Consider the following 22060-nt stretch of genomic DNA (forward strand, 5'->3'; position numbering starts at 1 on the left):
TGACACATTCATACTCAGCAAGGCCTGCACCTGGTGTTTCAACTATCTCATTTTTACTTTTTTAACTTGATTGTGTGCCTGCTTATTGAAGAGCATGTGTAGACATAAAATGTTGGATGCCTAGATAAATATTTTACTTAAACCAAACATTGTCTTTTTACCAAGCGAAAGATATTCAAGCGTAGGTTTATGAAATTAATGAATCTCTTTCCCTTCACCTAGAGATAGTCTCTGCAATAAATGGTGTTGGGAAAAGTGGATACCCACGCGCAAGAGAATGAATAGCTTACACCATTTACAAAATCAACTCAAAGTGAATTAAGGGCTTTAAACATTTAAACATAAGACCTGAAATTGTTAAACTCCTGGAAAAAACAGGGAAAATCTCCTTGACACTGTTCTGAGAGATGATTTTTTTTATTTGACACCAAAAGCACAGCCACAAAATCAAAAGTAAAAAAGTAGGAATGAATCAAACTCAGAAACTCTCCACAGCAAGGGAAACAATCAATACAGTAAAAAGGTACCCTACAGAATGACAGAAATATTTACAAATGATATATCTGATAAAGGGTTAATATCCAGAATATGCAAATAACTCATACAACTGCATGGCAAAATAATAATAATCTGATTAAAATGAGCAAAGGGCCTTAACAGATATTTCTCCAAAAACATTAAAATGGCCAACAGGTATATGAAAAGATGCTCAAAATCACTAACCATCCAGGAAATGCAAATTAAAACCACAACAAGATATTATCGCACACCTACTAGGACAACTATTACCAAAAAGTCAAAAGATAACAAGTGTTGGCAAGAATGTGGAAAGAGAGGGAGCCCTTGGACACTGGTGGTAGGAAGATATACAGTATAATCCCCAGGAAAATAGTATGGAGATCCCTCAAAAAATTAAAAATAGAACTACCATATGATCTAGCAAATCCCACTCCTGGATATATATCCAAATGAAATAAAAATCACTATCTCAAAAAGATATCCACAATCCCATGTCCACTATAACACAGAAAGACAAGTATTCCATGATCTCCCTTATATACAGAATCTAAAAAAATAAGTAAGAGTACCAGAGAATAGAATGGTTGTTACTAGGGGCTGGGAGGTGTGGTGAAAGGGAGATATTTGTTAGAGTATAAGCTTTCAGTTGTTAAATGAATAAGTTCCTTAGACATAATGTACACCATGGTAACTATTATTAATAATAATGTATATTTGAAATTTCCTAAGAGTAGATTTCAGATGTTCTCACATAAAAAGGAGTGGAGGAGGCATTAACTATGTGAGGTGATGGATATGTTAATTACTGATTGGGAGGTAACCATTTCACAATGTATACATAGATCAAACCATCACATTGTACAACTTAATGTGTACGATTTTTATTTGTCATCATACCTTAATAAAGATGGGAAAAAATAAATAAAAATAAATCCCTGTCCACTAACTGTTAAAATATAGACACGTTTTATTTGATACTTACTAATGTGATGCAGAAACCACCTCAAAATAACCTCATACTAGTTAACTAAGAAAAGAAGCTTTGTGTATACCAGAAAGAGCTGTGCTTGAAGTTTAGTGTTCATTTTTTTTTCTTTATGTTCTTGTTCAAGTACTTTGGAGGAGCCTAATGGTATTGAATTAGTAAGCAATTTATCATTTGTTAAGTCATTTCCAGCCTTTAATAGAACAGTCTTATTAAAATTGCCTCATCCTCTGCCTGGACTACTGCAAAATGCCTGGTTCTAGAAGAATAAAGTAACCCCAGGAGGTGTGTACTCAGGCTTCAGTTTTTTCCTCAGATAATATGACTCTGTTGTGGACTATCTCCAAGGAGTAGAAGATGCAGTGCCCTCCCCTCATGCATAATTTTGTATGAGTAAAAGGGACTTATAAAGTTATTTTTTATATAAATTACCTCTGAATCTCAGTCCCTTTGAATAGTAAATAGATCGATATTTTTGAATGATAGGTTTAAAAGACAGGAAACAATAACATATTTTATTGAATCAATGCATGTTTTACATTTATTTTGTGTTATTAAGTAGAGAGAGAAAAATATGTTCAGATTTTAGAAGGACAGGTAAGAGACACCCACCAACTTGGTTGGGTGGTGATTAAGAGCAGGGATACTGGAGTAGAAGTTGTATGGTTTTGCAACCAAACTCTACCACTTACCACCCCTTTGTCCCTGGGCAAGTTAGTGTATCTTTCTGTGCCTCAGTTAAATCATCTATAAAATAAGAATGATAATATTACCTACCTCGTTGCTGTGAGCATTAAATGAATTAGTGTATGTTAACAACTTTAAAAGAGTACCTGCCACATAAATGCTCAATATATGTTGGTGACAGTGGAGGTGGTGATAGTTGGACAAAATGATGCATGGGCTTTAAAAAGCTGGTAAGAATCCTTTTGGAGGACAGAGGAGCTATGACAATTTCAACTAAGTTTGTAAATGACACAGTTAAGAGCAACCAAAATGATGATAAATCTGTACTGAATTTTATTTGGAGTGATTGCACATCTAAGTTTCCATTTATCAAATAGAAAGTCAAAGAAATACATAATATTTTTAAGTACTCTTTGAGGTCATGAGGAGAAAAAGAAGTATAAACAAAACTTATCAAGAGGGGAAAAGGAACAATTTCATACATATAACAATTATCAACCAAAGGCTAATTGTGCCAAAAAGAAATATCTCTTACTTGGTTAAGCTAAGGTCTTAACATGTAATTATCCTAATAAATATATTTTTTTACAAATAAGTCCCAAATAACGTCAGAAAAAGAATGAAGATAGAAGAATGAAATAACTTCCTGAATAAAGTCTGAAACTAATGTAACACTGTATGCTAACTAACTGGAATTAAAATAAAACCTATTTTAAAAAAAAAATTGGTAAACTGAAAATAAAAGAAGTCTGAAACCTGTCGGTGGTTTAAGAAGATAGATTCAGGGGCACCTGGGTGGCTCAGTGATTAAGCATCTGCCATTGGCTCAGGACATGATCCCAGGGTCCTGGAATCTAGCCCCATGGCAGACTCCCTGCTCAGTGGGGAGCCTGCTTCTCTGCCCCTCCCCACTGCTCATGCTCACTCTCTTTCTCTTTCTTGGTTAAACAAGTAACGTCTTTAAAAACAAAGATAGATTCATTACAAAGATCTACCAAAAACTGCTAACTAACAGGAATACGAGTATATATGTGGTATTTTAAAAGAATATTTAAAATAAGTAGGCATTAGGGGTGCCTGGGTGGCTCAGTGGGTTAAGCCTCTCTGCCTTGGGCTCAGGTCATGATCTCAGGGTCCTGGGATGGAGCCCGCATTGGGCTCTCTGCTCGGCAGGGGGCATGCTTCCTCCTCTCTCTGTGCCTGCCTCTCTGCCTACCTGTGATCTCTGTCTGTCAAATAAATAAACACAATCTTTAAAAAAAAATTAAAAATAAAAAATAAATAAAAATAAAATAAGTAGGCATTAATATAATTTATCATAGTTATTAATTTCTAAATCAACACTTTAGTTCATTTAAAGATCAGAAAGATTTGTCTCTAGCCTATATTATCTTTGGGTCCCAAAAGTTCTAAAGTGCCTGAGCTGTTCAGTCTTAGAAACCATGACCCCCTAACAGAAACAGAAAAAGGAATGCAGTAATAGTCACTCATGAGATTCTTGAAGCTTACATAAGATTACTTCCAATCCTTGGTACCAATAAGAAAAGTTATGGTAAACACCCTTTAGAGTGTTCATTAGAGTAAAAAAAGCAATACAGAGGGGGGAATACTGTTTAATTATTAATTTTTAGTAATTGATATAAATAAAAGCCATGAATGAGACCATGGGTGAGTGATGAGGTAATTATACAGTTGTAAAATAATGAGAAACTTCTTGTTAGCCTGCAAATAAAGAACTTGGAAACAACAAATAATCATACAAAACTGATACCAATGAAGAGAGTCATGATGTCAGTTGTATTACTTCTGCTATCATCAAGGTCAAAAATATCAGGCCAGAGGAATTGTTTATTAATGAAAAGCTCAAGAATCCAAATTAATAAGTGAGCCTAGATTTTTTTTTAATCTAAATTGAAGAGAAAAGAGTTCACTATGTGAGGTATTAGATGTGTTAATTATCTTGATCTTGGTAATAACTTCACAGTGTATGTATATATCAAATTACCACATTGTACACTTTAAATGTATACAATTATATTTGACAATTATTCCTCAATAACTTTGGGGGGAGAAAGTGTGGAGATCTGATTTTCACCTTGAATCTATCATTTAACATCTCTGTGTCTATTATATCCATAAAATAAATAAGTTGGAACAAATGATCTCAAATTCCAGTTCTAAAATTCCACAATTCCACTATGTAATGAACAGATTTCTAGGTAACCAAAGAAATGGGTTAGTAGGAAACAAACTGATACCTTAGAGGAAAAAGAAAAGTAAAACCAATTGGCATTATGGCAGTTTGATAGTTTAAGTAAAGGATGTTAGCCAGTTCAAAGCAGGGAAAGTATAACAGTGAAAAAGAATAATGTGCTCAATTTCCAGCATGAAATTATTGAACACGTTCTCTGTTTGGCACCTTTCGAGGGGAAAGACAATTGGAAATAGTGGATTAAGGTGGTGATAACTTTGGTTTGACATATTTTCCTTAGTAATTACAGAGGGATGAACAGGAAGCATTTCTTAATTACCCCCCCAAATCAAGATAAAAAATACTCACTACACTGAGTTTTCATAAATATTAAATAAAATAATGTACATAAAACATCCACCGCAGGGTCTGAAACACAGAAGTCCCAAAATTAGCTCCCTTTATCATTTGTTAGGGTACTAGAAATACAAGGGTAACATGGTAAATGCCTAAATGTAACCTAGTACATGAAATTAATAGAGACCTAAAACTTCAATCACTTTATTTTTTCTGTTGTTATTGAGTGTAGAGCTAATTTTTTTTAAGTATTTACTACATCTTCCTGTAACTTACAAGCTGATAACAAAGTTTCTTCATTGCTGCCTTCATCTCCTTGTTCCTGAATGTGTAGATGACCGGATTCAGAAAAGGGGTGAGAACTGCATCAAAGATAGCAAGAAATTTATCCAAGTGTGATGAGGGGAAGGGCCAGGTGTAGAAGAAGATTAATGGTCCAAAGAATAAAACCACCACAGTGACATGAGCTGACAAAGTAGAGAGGGCCTTGGATAACCCACCTGAAGAGTGTTTCCAAACTGTGGCCAGAATGATGATGTAAGAAATAATCAGTATAAAGAAGGAACCCACAGAGATGAGTCCACTATTGGCTGTGACCATGAACTCCAGTCTATTGGTCTCCGTGCAAGCAAGTTTAATGAGTTGAGGAAGGTCACAATAAAAGCTGTCCAGTACATTAGGACCACAGAAGGGCAAGTCTACAACAAACGCCAATTGGGCCACTGAGTGGATAAGGCCAAGGACCCAGGCTGCAGCCAGAATCAAAATGCACATTCGTGGGCTCATGATGGTCAGGTAGTGGAGAGGCTTACAAATGGCAACATATCTGTCAAAGGCCATGGCAATGAGCAGCACCATTTCTGTGCCCCCAATAGCATGAATAAAGAAGATCTGAGATATACAACCTCCAAAAGAGATGGCTTTGCGTTTTCTGAAAAGGTCATAAATCATTTTGGGAGCTGCAATAGAGCAAACTCCCACATCAAGAAAGGAGAGGTTGGCCAGCAGGAAGTACATAGGAGAGTGCAAGGTATGGTCAGTGCTCACAGAGAACACAATGAGGAGATTTCCCAGTAGGCTTGCCATGTAGAACACAGTGGAAAAGAGAAATAGGAGAAGCTGGACCTCCCATGAATTGGAGAGTCCCAGGAACACAAACTCAGATACCACAGACTCGTTGGCTCCATCCATTAGCTCTGCAAGCAGAGGTGACACAAATTTTACCTGCAAGAAAGAGTAAAGAGAAAATCAACTTCATGGGAGTCACTGATTGCAAGAGTTTCAGATCATAAAGAAAAAACATTACCTTACTTCACAAAGTCCAAACACATCTAATATAACCCCTACACTGTAATTGCAGAAAATGGGCAGTAACTCATTGCTAAAAAGTGCTATTTCTAACTCCCTAATCTCCTTAAAATTCCCTCAGTTTTGATAAAAGAAGATTAAGCAAAATCCACTAAGTCAAAAGAGTTGTAAGAGGCAGATCAGGAATGCCCTGGAATAACATGAGAGAACAAAGAAGAAATGGAAATGAGTTCATTGATTTTTTCCCTCAGAGTTTGTTACTCCTACTCATGGAGTTCCTGAAAACTAAGGCAATTTATGATGATCTTTGTTTTCCTTACCCCTTTGATTGCCTTCTACATGCAATGCTATCAGTCTCATTAATGTTCTCTTGTGTTTAGCCCCATGTTTTTGCATTTTATCAAATCATATTCACCTTTTCCTCCTCAAGAAAAAAGATAATGTAGAAATTCTGAAGTTATTGAGCTATTGTAGCACAGCTCAGGGAGTGGAAGTGATCACGGAGCTTGAGCTATGAGAACATACAATGAAATTCTAACAAGCCAGAAGAGAGATCTTCCCTGAAGAATCTAAACATGTTGAGCTAATGTGATATAGAAAAAAAAATTATGTGATTTGTATTTGTAGAACTTTGCCCATACCATGTTTACTTTTCATGGTTCATGGAATGGCAAAAAGAACACAGCACTTGAAATTAGAAAAGCTGTGATAAGATCCTAGCCTTAACTCTATGAGAACTTAAGTTCTTTTTCCCATCCCTTCTACAGCTTGACTCACTTTTATTTTATGTGACGTCATTCACAATATAGTACATCATTAGTTTTTGATGTAGTGTTCCATGACTCATTGTTAAACTCAGTTTCATCATTTGTAAAATAAAGGGGCTGAGGTGAGTGATGCTAAGTAATCTAACATTTCAATGATTTTATAACAGAATGCCACTTCAGAATGTAATGAAGCCCATCATAATGATGGTATTTTCTGCATCGGACTGCTACCATATTCACTATCTTTTCCCTATCTGCAGTTAGTTATAAGTCCCACATCCCGGAGAAATCCCTCTCTTCGTATCTCCCTCCTCTCTAATTCCTTTTGCATTACTTACATGACTCAATTAGCATATTATTATAAATTTGCTATATCATTCATTTTGCCCTTTATCATAATCACTGGTAATCAATCAACAAACATTTGCTAGATGCCTACTAAACACAATGCATTGTTACAGTACATTGCAGACTTACTGAACTGTTAAAATATCCACAACCCTTTAGGAGAGGAATAAATGAAACAAGACAAATCCAGAGAGGGAGGCAATCCATAAGAGACTCTTAATCTCGGGAAGCAAATTGAGGGTTGCTGGAGTGAAGGAGGGGAGAGATAGGGTGGCTAGGTGATGAACATTGGGGAGGGTATGTGCTATGGTGAGCACTGTGAATTGTGTAAGACCGACGAATTACAGACCTGTAACCCTGAAACAAATAATACATTATATGTTAATTTAAATTTTTTTAATTAATAAAATATCCACTATCCTTAAGGCTTTTACATTTTAGCTCATACACAAAAATATAAATAATAAAAAGTACTATATAATAAATGTCAAATAAGTAGTATGATCATAGAATTTGTGAAGCAATAAAGATACTGAGAGTTAGAGTGATCGGAGCTTTCTTAGAGAGAAATCAAGTCCTAGGGGCACCTGGGTGGCTCGGTCGGTTAAGCATCTGATTTCAGCTCAGGTCATGATCCCAGGGTCCGGGGATCCAGCTGGCATTGGCTCCTGGCTCAGTGGGGAGTCTGCTTCTCCCTTTCCCTCTGCCCTTTCCCCTGCTCATCCTTTCTCTCTCTCTCTCTCTCCCTCTGTCTCTAATAAATAAAATCTTTTTTTTAAGTAAGTATTGTAAAGGTGATAAGCTTTCTTTTTTAAAAAAAAATTTATCTATTTATTTATTTATTTATTTGACAGAGAGATAGCAAGAAAGGGAACACAGGCATCGAGGGAGCTGGAGAGGGAGAAGGCTCCAGGGATCATGACCTGAGTGGAAGGCAGACACTTAACAACTGGGCCACCCAGATGCCCATCAAATCAATAATAAAATCTTTAAAAAAAATCGAAACCTACACCACGCTTTAAGATATGAATATAATTTATTTAGATAGCTTCATATGTATGCTTAAAGAATTTATATAATATATAATATAATTAAGAAATATAAGCAGGGAGACACCTAGGTGGCTTAGTCTGTTAAGCGTCCAACTCTTGGTTTCAGCCGGGGACATGATCTCAGGGTCATGGGATTGAGCCCTGCATCAGGTTCCATGCTTGGTGGGGAGGCTGCTTGAGAGTCTCCCTCTTCCTCTGCTCCTCCACCTGCTCTCTCTCTCTCTCTCTCAAACAAATAAATAAAACTTTTTTTAAAAAAAGGAAATATAATCAGGATTATATATATATAATCAAGAAATACCTCCCAAACTGGAGCAATGTTTGATGAACTATTTATGAATGTAATGATAACAGTCAAAATCAAAGCAAAAACACAGACTACCATATGTTATACATCATAATAACTTCTTTAAATGCATAATGTTGTTTGATATTTATAAAAACCATAAAGTTGGTATTATCCGCTTTCTTTGCAATGAAAGAAATCTAAACCAAGATAAAACCAACAAATTAGAACAATTAAGTGATAGAACTGAAATTGATTCCCTCATCTGCCTCTCAACCAGTATATAGAGAATACTTCTCTTTTCTCATGATTTTCTGACGTGTGACACACCTTAGTCCCTTTCTGGATGTCCCATGTTCTTCAGTCAGCATCTTAGCCAGATCTAAATGAAGCGTTGTCCTCATCTGTTCAAAAGCACTTGGGCTTCTTAGCTACTTCAAACACATCTATAATTTTTCCATTCTATTTAAATAACCGTGGTGGGAGAAGGCAAATCTATATAATACCTGCATCTCGGAGCAGTCTGGTTGAGTTCCAGGCCCATTCTGTCTTGATCTATATGGACTCCTTTTAGCTTCCCATAGAAGAAACCCAGATCTCGCCAGTCTGATTAATAGAGAAAACAAAGATGCCCTGTCTCCATATCAAGAAATTAAAAAAAAAAAAAAAGAAAGAAAAAAAGAAATTAAATAAAGCCCAGGATTAAACCAAGTCATATTTTATTCCCTCTTAAAATATGACCTTTAACCATTTGAAATCTTTTTTTTTTTTTTTTTGTTCTCAGACTTAGATACCAATGGAGGAAAAAAAGGTAATTTCTGTTTCTAACTACATGTCCTTTTTCTTCTCATTTGTATTCGTTCTTGCTCATTAAGCTCAACTGAAGCTGCTTCTATTGTACAAAATAACATATTATTGATCTCTATACAAAACAATCTTGTCACCAGAAAAATCTATTCAATGCTAATCTTTGGGGACTTAAACATTTTACACCAGTATCCCTTGGATATTTCTATATTTGTCACCCACCCGCTCATTTAAAAACCTAACATGTGACTGTTTCCAAAGAGTTAAACATATTTAACATTCCCTGGTTAAAACTAACATTACTTCATCCACAGATAACTATAAAAATGTTATTATTTTAAGAGATATGGCTAATTGGTACACAGGAGAATACTGACCATATGACACTGCAGAGATTTGGGATCACCAGTATGAGTTCATTTATTCAAGGGAATTTTCATTCAGAATCCTGGCAAACCAACAGAGGAAACTATTAATGAGTCACCAAAGAGAGGACAAAGTGACCCCCCAAATTTAAGAAAACACAATTTTTTTTACTTAATTTGAAATATTTACTTTGTAAGTAAGGCTAAAGAAGGATTCCCGAGGAACATGGGAAGATACACTGTCTTGTATTTATGTTAAACTCAACTCGGGGCACCTGGGTGGCTCAGTGGGTTAAGCCGCTGCCTTCGGCTGAGGTCATGATCTCGGGGTCCTGGGATCGAGTCCCGCATCGGGCTCTCTGCTCAGCAGGAAGCCTGTTTCCTCCTCTCTCTCTCTGCCTGCCTCTCTGCCTACTTGTGATCTCTCTCTCTCTCTCTCTCTCTGTCAAATAAATAAATAAAATCTTTAAAAAAAAAAAAAAAAAAACCTCAACTCTGCCAAAGAGCCATGGCAGTTAAAAAGGAAACCTTCAGAGAAATTCCCAGGTTAGTGGTTAGTGTGTGTGTGTGTGTGTGTGTGTGTGAATTATTCTTAAATCTGCTCTGCTCTACAATGCTTTGCTCTATTCTGCTCATACAATCCATAGTATGGGAATGTTCAGCTACATATTCTACTATATGATCTACAACTTCACATTAAAAATACTACTTTTAAGTCAGAAACAACCATATTATGGTTATGAATTAGGAATCAGAAGAGAAATCAATTCTATTCAAATCTGGCCAGTAACTCACCTTATATCTTCAGATAACTCACTTCATATCTCTATAGTGTCATTTCCTCAACTGTAAAATGAGCAAGCTCTAGAAAAAGATTTCTACAATCCCCTCCAGTTCCAAAACTTATGTCATATGCAACTGTAGTATTTTCATTGATTAAGGGGAAAGAGAAAGAGAGTACAAAAAAAGGAGATAAGTATCAAAGGAAAAGTATCAGATACAAGGGTTTTTTGCATCTGACTTAAAAACTTGAGAGAGAAAATTCAGAAAATAAGTAAAAATCAATCCTGCAATTTTTTACTACTTATGATAGAAGTAGAAATGCAAATTATAAGAAATAGTATATCTGTTCAGTATTAAGGAGAGAGAGGAAAAAAGATCTTCTTGTGTTATACAGCCCTATAATAACCTGACTAACTCCAATGGCTTATAGAGGTGAAGAGGAATAAAAGCTTCCCACAAATGAAGAAAAAAGAATTATCTGATGAGAAAAAAAAAAATCCTACCAAATGAAACACCATTCCATATGCTCACTGACGTGAAACTCCTACAAAGCAAATTAAAAATTTTTAATAAAAAAGAGTATAAGATTACCATAGACAAACTTTATGCTTTCTAAGCTATAAAATACTAAATAAGTGTGAGGTAACTTTTAAAAGAAAAAAATTAAAATTAAAGAAATTAGAAATAAAAAGAGCCAGTGCAAGATCTACAAAGTTAAAAAAGAGAAAATAACCTTGAAAACAAACGGCAAAGAACAGACCCCGGAAAAATATTGCCACAGAGCAGATGAAAATTAGGACCAAATATTTTACCATGAATTTTTTAACTTACAGGATTGATTGACTTTATTTTTTTAAAGGATACATAATTAGTAATTTAAAATCTCAAAAAGATATGACAAAATAACAGAAAGACATTAAATTTAAAAGGCCTATCTCAAGAAAGAAATAGTAGAAAAGATTATTTTTTACAGATAGGTAAAATTGTAAAGACACCAAGGGAAAGCAAATGCTGCTGAAAACACAGTAAGGAGAGAGAAAGATAAGGACAAGAACCCAAAGAAATGGAAATGCACTAAGAGATTAAAAAGCAAGGAAGATACAGATATGAAAGATTCAATATGCACGTAATTGGGGTTCCAAAGAAAATACAAATGAAACAGAACACATCTTTAAAGCTATCATTTTAAAAGCTTGGCAGAGTACTGCCTGGGTGGCTCAGTCAGTTAAGCATCCTACTCTCAGAGGTCTGCTGAGCAGAGAGTCTGCTTGAGATTCTCTCTTCCTTTCCCTCTGCCCCTCCTTTCCTTCTCCTTTTCTCTTTCTCTTTTAAATAAATAAGTAAATAAAATCTTTTTTTTTTAACTTTGCAGAAATAAAAGAAGACTTGACTTTCCAGATTGATAGTGCAATCCATCCAAAATAAAAAACAAGGAAATAAACAAAAAGCCTTACACAAAATGTTCAACACAAGATATCACTGAAAAAAATTATTTGGACATCTAGCCAAAAATAATTTAAATTATTTACTAATTAAACCAGCCATAGCATCATTCAACATCAGAAAAACATCAGGAAGGAAGCAAGGAAGGAAAGGAAGAAAGGCAGGGAGAGGGAGGAAGGGTGAAAGGAGGTGGGGGCGGAGAGAAGGAAGGAAGGAAGGGAGAGAGAAAGATCAAAAGAGAGAGAGAGACAGGAAGGAAGGGAAAAGAAAGAGGAAGGGAAGGAAGGAAACACTGAAAGAATCTTTACAAAGACCTCATGTAAAGAAGAATTTCATATACAGTCACCCTGGATTTCTATTATAAAGGTAACAGGAAAGTATTTTTGAATAGGAAAAATGTAAAACAAAAATTATTGTAAAAATATTAGAAGGCAAACTTTCAGTGAACCAGAATAAACACTGAATTTATTTCATCATAGAACTAAAGCTAAAATTAGAAGTAGGGACAATTATTACCAGCAGGATGTGAATATTACTAACTTGACATCTAGAAATTGTACAAATAAAAGGTGGAAAAGTAAAGGAAAGAAAAAGTACTATTGGGCACCTCGGTGGCTCAGTGGGTTAAGCCTCTGCCTTCAGCTCAGGTCATGATCTCAGGGTGCTGGGATCAAGTCCCACATTGGGCTCTTTGCTCAGCAGGGAGCCTGTTCCTCCCCTCTCTCTCTCTGCCTGCCTCTCTGCCTACTTGTGATCCCTCTTTGTCAAATAAATAAATAAAATATTTTTTTAAAAAGTACTATCATTAGCATAATTCCCTTATCTTTCAGAATTGAGGATCAAATTACATTATTTTTAATTATTACTCTAGTAATGGGTATTAGGTATATTTAATAATGCAAAATAAATACAAAAAAAATTAAAATAACATAAGTTAGATGTGAAAATGAGGGAGGAGTAAAAATGATCAAATATATTAATTTCATCAGACACTAGAATAAAATCATCAAGCTTCACTTACCAAAAGCAAAACAAAAGAAATAGCTACCTTATTTGTCCATAGATATCTATTCCTATTTTATACTCACTTTGGATTATACCTGTTATCATTATAATGTAAAATTCAAAATGAATATACAACTTGATTTCATTTATATATGGAAGTCAAGAAACAAAGCAAATAATCCAAAGGGAAAAAAGAGAGAGGGGGGCAAATGAAGAAACAGACTGGTAATTACGGAGAATAAACTGACAGTTACCAAAGGAGGAGTGGGCAGGGATGGGTTAAATAGGTGATAGAGATTAAGGAGGACTCTTGTTGTGATGAGCATTGGGTATTGTATGGAAGTGTTGAATCACTAAGTTGTACTCCTGAAACTATTATTAAACTGTATATCAACTAACTAAAATTTAAATAAAGTTTTTTTAAAAAGATATGTGTTGGTAAACTTATGTGTAGAAGCATATTTAAAGAGCCATATGCTTAACTCATTGCAACTACACTACATACAAAACTTCTTTCAACTAATGTCTTTATTTTTTAAAGATTTATTTATTTACTTACTTATTGGAGAGAGAGAGACAAATTGTGACAGAAGGCAGGAGCAGGAGGCAGAGGAAGAAGCAGACTACCCACCAAGCAGGGAACCCAATATAGGAATCTATCAGGGTACTCCAGGATCATGACCTGAGCCAAAGTCAGTTGCTTAACCAACTGGGCCACCCAGGCATCCTTAACTAACATCTTCTGTCATTTAGATATGTGTCAGTAAACTTATTAAAAAGTATACACACACACACACACGCATGCACCCACACATTAAGAATAAATGAAGGGGCGCCTGGGTGGCTCAGTGGGTTAAGCCGCTGCCTTCGGCTCAGGTCATGATCTCAGCGTCCTGGGATCGAGTCCCGCATCGGGCTCTCTGCTCAGCAGGGAGCCTGCTTCCCTTTCTCTCTTCCTCTGCCTGCCTCTCTGCCTACTTGTGATCTCTGTCTGTCAAATAAATAAATAAAAAAAAAAATTTTTTTTTAAAAGAATAAATGAATATCTGTGGGCCAAATAACTCTGGGTTTCTCTTGTTTTATGGATCAAATGAACAAAAAATATGTAAGGATATAAAAGATTTAATGTATATAAATAATAAGGCAAATCTAAATAACATCATATCCTGAAACTTAAAAAACTTATTCCAGGAACCTGGGTGGTCCAGTTGGTTAAGCATCTGCCTTCAGGTGGGGTGGTAATCCCACAGTCCTTGGATTGAGTTCCACATCACGCTCCCTGCTCCATGAGGAGTCTGCTTCTCCCTCTACCCCTCCCCTCCCTTTTACTCATATATTTTTTTTATTTTTTTGAGATAGCATGATATGCATATATCATGCTCTCTATCTCAAATAAATAAAAATCTTTAAAAAAACTTAACTTGTTCCTTCATTTCAAGTACCCATGGAAACCATGTATGTGATGATATATTATATCCCAATAAATTTCATACTCTAATAACAATCTAAGAAAATTTGAATTTAAGAATAAAGCCAGACTCATGAACAACCAGTGGATCAAAGAGAAAATCAAAAGGAAAATGAAAACATAGCTTGACACAAATGAAAATAGAAACACAACATCCCAGAACTTATGGGATGCAACAAAAGCAGTTCTATGACAGAAATTTACATTACTACATTAAGGGGAAAAAAGTCTCAAAAAAGTAACCTAACTCTGCACCTCAAGGAGCTAGAAAAGGAACAAGCAAAGCCCAAAGTATGCAGAAAGAAGGAAATAGAAAAGACAGGAGCAGAAATAAAATGAAATAAAGACCAGGAAAAAAGTAGGAAAGCTGAAGGAAATTATGAGCTTTTTTTTTTGCTTTTTTTTTTTTTGAGCAAATAAAATTAACAAAACTTTCTCATGGCTAAGAAAGAAAGGGAAAAAAAAAAAGAAAGAAAGAAAGACCATTCAGATAAATAAAATCATAAATGAAAGAGGAAACATTACAACTGATTCCACAAAAATTCAAATGATCTTAATACTACTGTGAACAATTGATTATATGTAAACAAACTGGATAACCTAGGAGAAATGGATAAAACCCTACAAATGTATAGCTTACCAAGACTGAACCATGTAGAAACAAACAAACAAACAAAAAAATCTTAACAGATTAATTTTGAGTAAGGAGATTGCATTAGCCATCAAAACCCTCTCACGGGGTGCCTGGGAGGCTGTGTGTTGAAACCTCTGCCTTCGGCTTGGATCACGATCCCAGAGTCCTTGGATTGAGCCCCACATGGGGCTCTCTGCTTGGCGGGGAGCCTGCTTCCCCTACTCTCTCTGCCTGTCTTTCTGCCTACCTGCCTACTTATAATCTCTGTCTGTCAAATAAATAAATAAAATCTTAAAAATAACAAAAACAAACAAACAAAAAAAAACCTCCTGCAAAGAAAAGTCCAGGACCTGATGGCTTTACTTGTGAATTCTATCAAGCATTTGCAAAATCAATGTCAATCCTTAAACTCTCCCCCGAAAAAATTGAAGAGGAGGGAACACTTGCAAACTGATTTTACATGTTCAGCATAAAAGTCAAAAGGAGAAAAATAGATCTTTATATTTATTCATTTTATTGTTCTTTCTTCTGTCTTGATGTTCTGATATCCTCATTTTATTTTTGCCTCTTGAACAACTTTTTAACTATCCTTTTAAAGTGGCTGTTGTAACAAATTATCTTAGATTTCCTTCTGAGAATAACATTATTTTTACTTAATTCTTTGTTTTCAGCTTTACAGAGATATAATTAAGATACAACAAACTCTTCTCATTTAATGTATATAAGTCAATGTTATTGTAGTATATTTATAGAGCTGTGCAACCGTCACCATAATCTAATTTTTTAATTTTTTATTATCCCCAAAAGAAACCTTATAACCAGTATCAGTCAATCCTTATTCCCTTCACCCCAACCCCTAATGACCATTAACAAATTTTCCATATTTATAGATTTGCCTATTTTGGAAATTTCATAAAATTCAACTATAAAATATATAGTCTTTCAAATAATAATAATAGTGCCAAAAAATTAACTAAAACCTGAAAAAATTAATCCTTCATAACATAACAAACAAAATGGGAAAAAATACAGAGATGCCTTTGTGAAAATTGAGAAACTCAAAAATGAGCCATGTATGGGTGCCTGGGTAGCTTAATTAGTGAAGGATCCAACTCTTGATTTCAGCTCAGGTCATGATTGCAGGGTCATGAGGTTGAGCCTTAGGTGGGGATCCATGCTCAGCAGAGTCTGCAGGAGATTCTCTCTCTCTCTCTCTGTCCCTCCTCCCACTCTCTCTCTTTCTCACTCTAAAATAAATGAATAAATCTAAAAAAAAAAAATGGGCTATGTATCTTATGACATTAGAGACATAATATGTGTTTTATTAAACAAAATTATTTTTTTAGATATTTGTTATTACACAAGATTGGGGAAAATGTTCATCAGTAAAGGAGTAGCTAGGGGAGGGGGTGAGGAGATGGAGTAACCGGGTGACAGGCATTAAGGAGGGCATGTGATATAATGAGCACTGGGAATGTTTATTTAAAAAATAAGAAGGGGTGGCTGGGTGGCTCAGTCATTAAACATCTGCCTTTGGCTCAGGTTATGGTCCCAGGGTCCTGGGATCGAGCCCCATGCTGGGCTCCCTTGCTCAGCAGGGAGCCTGCTTCTCCCTCTGTCTGCTTCTCCCTCTACTTGTGCTCTCTCTCTCCATCAAAAAAATAAATAAAATACAAAAAAAAAAAAAAAAAAGAAGAAGAAGAAGAAGAAGAAGAAGAAGAGAGCCTACTTACTTGAAAGGATTTCTTTTATTAAATCTTTCCCTCCAACCAGCTCTAGAAGCACTCATATTTTAATTTTACATTTCCTCTAAATGTTTAATAGATAGTTGGGGATAGGAGGAGACAAAAACGACCGTGAGATTTAAAAGTTTAATTTTAAAGTGGGAAACGCTTCTACAGAAAATCATGATTTTAAAAAAGAATTAAAAGAAAAACACAAGATTGTCAACTTTCCCTCAGTAAATCCTTAAATGTAATGTGATCTCAATACAGATATCATCAAGCTTTTTTCACGAGCTAGATAAATTGATCATAAGTTTCATCTGAAAGACAAAAATAAACAAGAATTGTTAGGTAATCTTGAAAGGGAAATTTATGGGGAGGAGGAGAAGGAAAGACTCTCTAAGAGATATTAAAATATATTAAAAGCCTCTGTAAATAAAAACTAAAGGAATAGACAGATTAATGGGACCAAATAGAAAATATGGATACATTCCCAACTGCAATTGGAAATTTAGTATCCACTAAAGATGACCTTTCAAATCAGTGGAAAATACATGGACATTTTAACAAAAGACTTGAGGAAACTAGAGAACTACATGTAGAAGTGGTTATGTTAGTCCCATTTCTTACACTATGCTAAGTTAACTTCCAAATGATGCAGAGGTTTAAATGTTTTTAAATGAAGACACACAGGTATTAGAAGGAACATGAGTGAATTTCTCTATGACCTGAGAAAACACTTCTAATTATAACTCAAAATCCAAATGCAGAAAGAAAAGATAGCCAAATTTTACAATATAAAAATAAGAACCTTTAAATTGCCAAAACCACCATAAGCAATGGGAAAATATTTGCTACTTAAATGACAAAGTTTATATTTATCTAATATATGAAAGTTGTCCAAAATAGTGACAAATACCAAGAATTCAATAGAAAGATGATAAATAGTTCAGAGATAAAGAAATGTAAATGTTCCAACAAGAATGACTTCATGAGGAACCTCCATACTGTTTTCCACAATGGCTGCACAAATTTGCATGTAGTTTTCCTGTTTTTCCAGCACCATTTATTAAAGAGACTGCCTTTTCCCCATTGCATATTTTTACCTCCTTTATCATAGATTATTTGACCATATATGTGTGGGCTTATTTCTGGGCTCTTAAGTCTGTTGTCTATTTTTGTGCCAGGAACATACAGTTCTGATTACTACAGCTTTTGTAGTATATCTTGAAATCTGGAGATTGTGACACCTCCAGCTTTGTTCCTTTTTCTCAATATTGTTTTGGTTATTTGGGTATTTTGTGATTTCATAAAAATCTTGAGGTTTTTTTTGCTCTATTTCTGTGAAAAGTACCATTGATATTTTCATATAGATTTCACCAACTCTGTAGAGTGTTTTAGGTAGTATGACCATTTCAACAACATTAATTCTTCAAATCCATGAGCAAGGAGAATCTTTCCATTTCTTTGTGTCATCTTTGATTTCTTTCATCAATGTCTTGTAGTTTCCAGAATACAGGTTTTTCACCTCTTTAGCTAAATTTATTCCTAGGCATTTTATTTTTTGATGCGGTTGTAAATAGGATTTTTCCTTAATTTCCCTCTCTACTATTTCATTAGTAGTGCATAGAACTGCAACAGAATTCTGTATATAGATTCTGAAAAAATAAAAAACAAAAATACCTGAAGTGAACATTTCAGTAAGTAGAATGACATAACAATCCTAACAATCACTAGTGAGATAAGAAAACCATGACCAGGGTGCCTGGATGACTCTGTCGATTAAGCATCTGCCTTCATTTCAGGTCATGATCGTGGGTCCTGCGATCAAACCTCACATTGGGCTCCCTGCTCATTGCGGATTCCGTTTCTCCCTCTCCCTCTGCCCCTCCCCGTGTTCATGCTCTCTCTCTCTAATAGATAAATAAAATCTTTAAAAAATAATAATAAACCCAGAGTAAGCAGTAAACAAAAATAATAAAGAAGGGGTGCCTAGATGGCTCAGTCCTTATGTGTCTGCCTTCAGCTCAGGTCATGATGGTGGGATCCCAGAATCGAGCCCCACATCAGGCTCCCTACTCAGCGGGAAGCCTGCTTCTCCCTCTCCCACTGCTTATGTTCCCTCTTTTGCTGTGTCTCTTTGTCAAATAAATAAAATCTTTTAAAAAAAGAAATAATAAAGAAAAGTATTATTAATAAAATAGAACAGAGAAAAACAAGGAGAAAATCAATAAAATCAAAAGCTTGTGTTCAAAAAGTTCAACAGAACTGATAAACTTCTCACCAAACTGATCAGGGAAAAAAAAAAATAAAGAGAAAATTATTAACATTAAGAATGAAAAGGGATACATCACTGCAGACCCTACAAATTTTAGAAGAATAAGGAATATTATGGACAAATTTATGCCAGTAAACACAACAGCTTAGATGAAATAAACAAAAATGTTTAAAAGAGAGACAGACAAACCAGGAAACAGACTCTTAACTATACAGAACAAACTGATGGTGATCAGAGAGGTGGTGGGGGTGAAATGGATAAAATAGGAGAATGGGATTAAAGACTGCAGTAGGATGAGCCCTGAATTCCTTTTCAGTAGGGAGTCTGTTTCTTTCTCTTTCTCTCTGCCTCTTCCCACTGTTTATTCATAACAAGTCACCTAGCACACACATGAATAATAATGGCTTCATTCAATACCCATTCCTATTTATTTGGCAACACAGAAAAAATAGGGAGATAGTCTTTGGATAGTTATTTATACCACTTCTGAACAATATATTTATTTTTTAAGTAATTATATATAATACATTTTATCACATGGAAAGTTTAATACATGTCTTCATTATAGACAGTTCATTAATATACCTCTTCATTTGTAGACAGCTTTGTAATAAATTTTCTTTTGTAATGTCTATATTTTGTATTTGCTATTTATATAGTTATAAACCTGATTCATATAATACAGAAATGTTTTGCATTTTAGTTATTTATTTATAAACCAGTACCGCCTATCCTTAGATCCAAAATATTCACTCCATTTGTAATCTTTTAATTTTCACATATTTTTGTTTACCATATAAAAATGATTTAAGAAATAGTTGGGGTAAAATATAATTATGATACATACTGAGTGGTGTAGGAATTTACATCTTCTGTTTCAAAACATTGGATTAAGCAATAATATTAAAATTGCCTGAGTTGTCACTCTGTGATTTATCCCAAATTTCACCTTCCAATCCCAACTAAATTTTAAAAGCTCAGTATTAAGGCACCTGGGAGGCTCAGTTGGTTAAGCATCCAACTTTTGATCTCAGCTCAGGTCTTAATCTCAGGGTTGTGAGTTCAAGCCCCACATTGGACTCCATGCTGGGCATGGGGCCCACTTTAAAAAAAAAAATGGGGGGGGGTTTTAATCAAAAAAAACCCTAGTATTATCTAAATTTGAGTGTGGCTAGTCAAATCTAGTTAGAAGCCTCAAATTCTGAAAGCTATCTAAGCAACTGTCTTCAATTTGTGTATTCCTCCAAGCATAATAAACATGAGAAACTCAGAGGGCATGAATATCAGTACACAAATAGATTGGAAGAGATACGTCTTTGAGAATCACTACCAAAGAGAATAGTACCCAACATTTTGTTGGATAATTTAATTGAAAATGTACCCAGTATGTGAGATTTCATATTCTTCTATAATAAATAAGAAAGATACTTCATTAATTTAAAGGCTGAATTCATTCTTTTTCAATACTTCCAGGATCCACAGGGTAAGGGTCCTTATGAAAAACTGACCAGATCAGAACAGAGTCCTTGTTCTAACTCTGTTCTGCAAAAATGCAGTGGATATTAAAACTATTAAATAAAATGAAAAAAATATGAAAAGTTTAATTAAAGAGATTAATTTCCAAGAATAGTCAAGACAAATCTGAATGTCTTTGATTGGTCATGAAAAAACTCTTCCTGAAACTTAGAACCTTACCAAATAGTCTCCTCATTGCCATTTTCATCTCCTTATTTCTGAATGTATAGATAATAGGATTCATAAAAGGAGTGATAAGGGCATCAAAGATGGCTAAAAATTTATCTATGGGTAATGTAGGGAATGGCCACACGTAGACAATAATACAAGGACCAAAGAAAAAGACCACCACAGTGATGTGAGCAGAGAGAGTGGAGAGGGCCTTAGATGAACCACCTGAAGAGTGTTTGCGAACTGTGACCAGGATGAAAATGTAAGACACAATCAAGATGAAGAAAGTGCCCATGGAGATGAAACCACTGTTGGCCGTGACCAGAAATTCCAGTCTATATGTGTCTATACATGCAAGTTTGATAAACCGAGGAAAATCACAATAAAAACTGTCCATTTTGTTGGGACCACAAAAGGGCAAGTTTACAACAAAAGCCAGTTGGGCCACAGAATGGATGAGTCCAATGGTCCAAGCAACAGCCAAAAGAGAAATGCACATTTTTAGGCTCATAATGGTCAGGTAGTGGAGGGGCTTACAGATAGCAATGTATCGGTCATAGGCCATTACTATAAGCAACACCATCTCCGTACCCCCAACTGTGTGAATAAAGAACATCTGAGTAATGCACCCTGTCAAGGAGATGACTTTATGTTTTCTGAAAAGATCATAAATCATCTTTGGGCTTGCAATGCTGGAAACTCCTGTATCGATGATGGAAAGATTAGCCAGCAAAAAGTACATGGGGGAATGTAAGTGATGGTCTGAGATGATCGTGAGCACAATGAGAAGGTTTCCTAGCATACTTGCTATGTAAAATAGAGTAAAAAACAAAAAAAGAAGAATCTGAATCTCCCAAGAACTGCTGAGTCCCAGCAACAAAAATTCAGACACCACAGAGTGATTTCCTCCATCCATCAACTTCTTGTGCTAGGCCAATCCTGAAGATACCTGCAGAGCATAAGAGGGAGAAATACATGATTTTTACATTAAAAGGGAAGCCTGGCAATAAGGGTTACACAAATGTCAAAAACAAAAGATCGCTTAGCCATTGTACACAGTTACATAGAGTTTACATAGTATAAAAATCACAGAGAGCCAGCACCAAAACTTTTTCCAACTTGTTATCATTTAATCATATGCCTCAAATTTAGTTTGGTCTTTAGTGTATAATAAAATAGGGAAAATGTAAACAAATTCACCTATGAATTTAAGGAACTACATTAGGATATAGACATACTTCCTAATTTGTACACTGAAATATGCCACAGAATGGAAATGTGCAGAAAGGCACATAGAACTCTCTAGAGAGGGTCTAATTTATTCTTTTAAATGGCTACCCAATATTCAGTGTGGATGGACCATAATT

General features: G+C 35.1%; 2 protein-coding genes across 2 annotated transcripts; both read right to left on the minus strand.

Moving 5' to 3' along the window:
• Positions 1-1829: 1829 nt before the first annotated feature.
• Positions 1830-5930, minus strand: LOC131835299 (olfactory receptor 4F15-like). Its single transcript, XM_059179654.1, has 2 exons — positions 5027-5930; positions 1830-1831 (listed from the first exon to the last, which is right to left on the minus strand). Coding segments are annotated over exons 1-2 (906 nt in total).
• A 14707-nt stretch (positions 5931-20637) lies between these two features.
• Positions 20638-21609, minus strand: LOC131835300 (olfactory receptor 4F3/4F16/4F29-like). Its single transcript, XM_059179656.1, has one exon. It carries the CDS (start codon positions 21607-21609, stop codon positions 20638-20640), a length of 972 nt encoding a protein of 323 aa, XP_059035639.1.
• Between the last annotated feature and the right edge of the window lie 451 nt (positions 21610-22060).

Source organism: Mustela lutreola, chromosome 7 (genome assembly GCF_030435805.1).
Source record: "Mustela lutreola isolate mMusLut2 chromosome 7, mMusLut2.pri, whole genome shotgun sequence".
In the NCBI taxonomy this organism is placed as follows: domain Eukaryota; kingdom Metazoa; phylum Chordata; class Mammalia; order Carnivora; family Mustelidae; genus Mustela; species Mustela lutreola.

What these genes read in the sequence shown, in the direction of transcription:
- LOC131835300 (XM_059179656.1), bottom strand. Translation starts at nt 21,609, where the DNA reads ATGGATGGAGGAAATCACTCTGTGGTGTCTGAATTTTTGTTGCTGGGA.
- LOC131835299 (XM_059179654.1), bottom strand. Translation starts at nt 5,930, where the DNA reads ATGGATGGAGCCAACGAGTCTGTGGTATCTGAGTTTGTGTTCCTGGGA.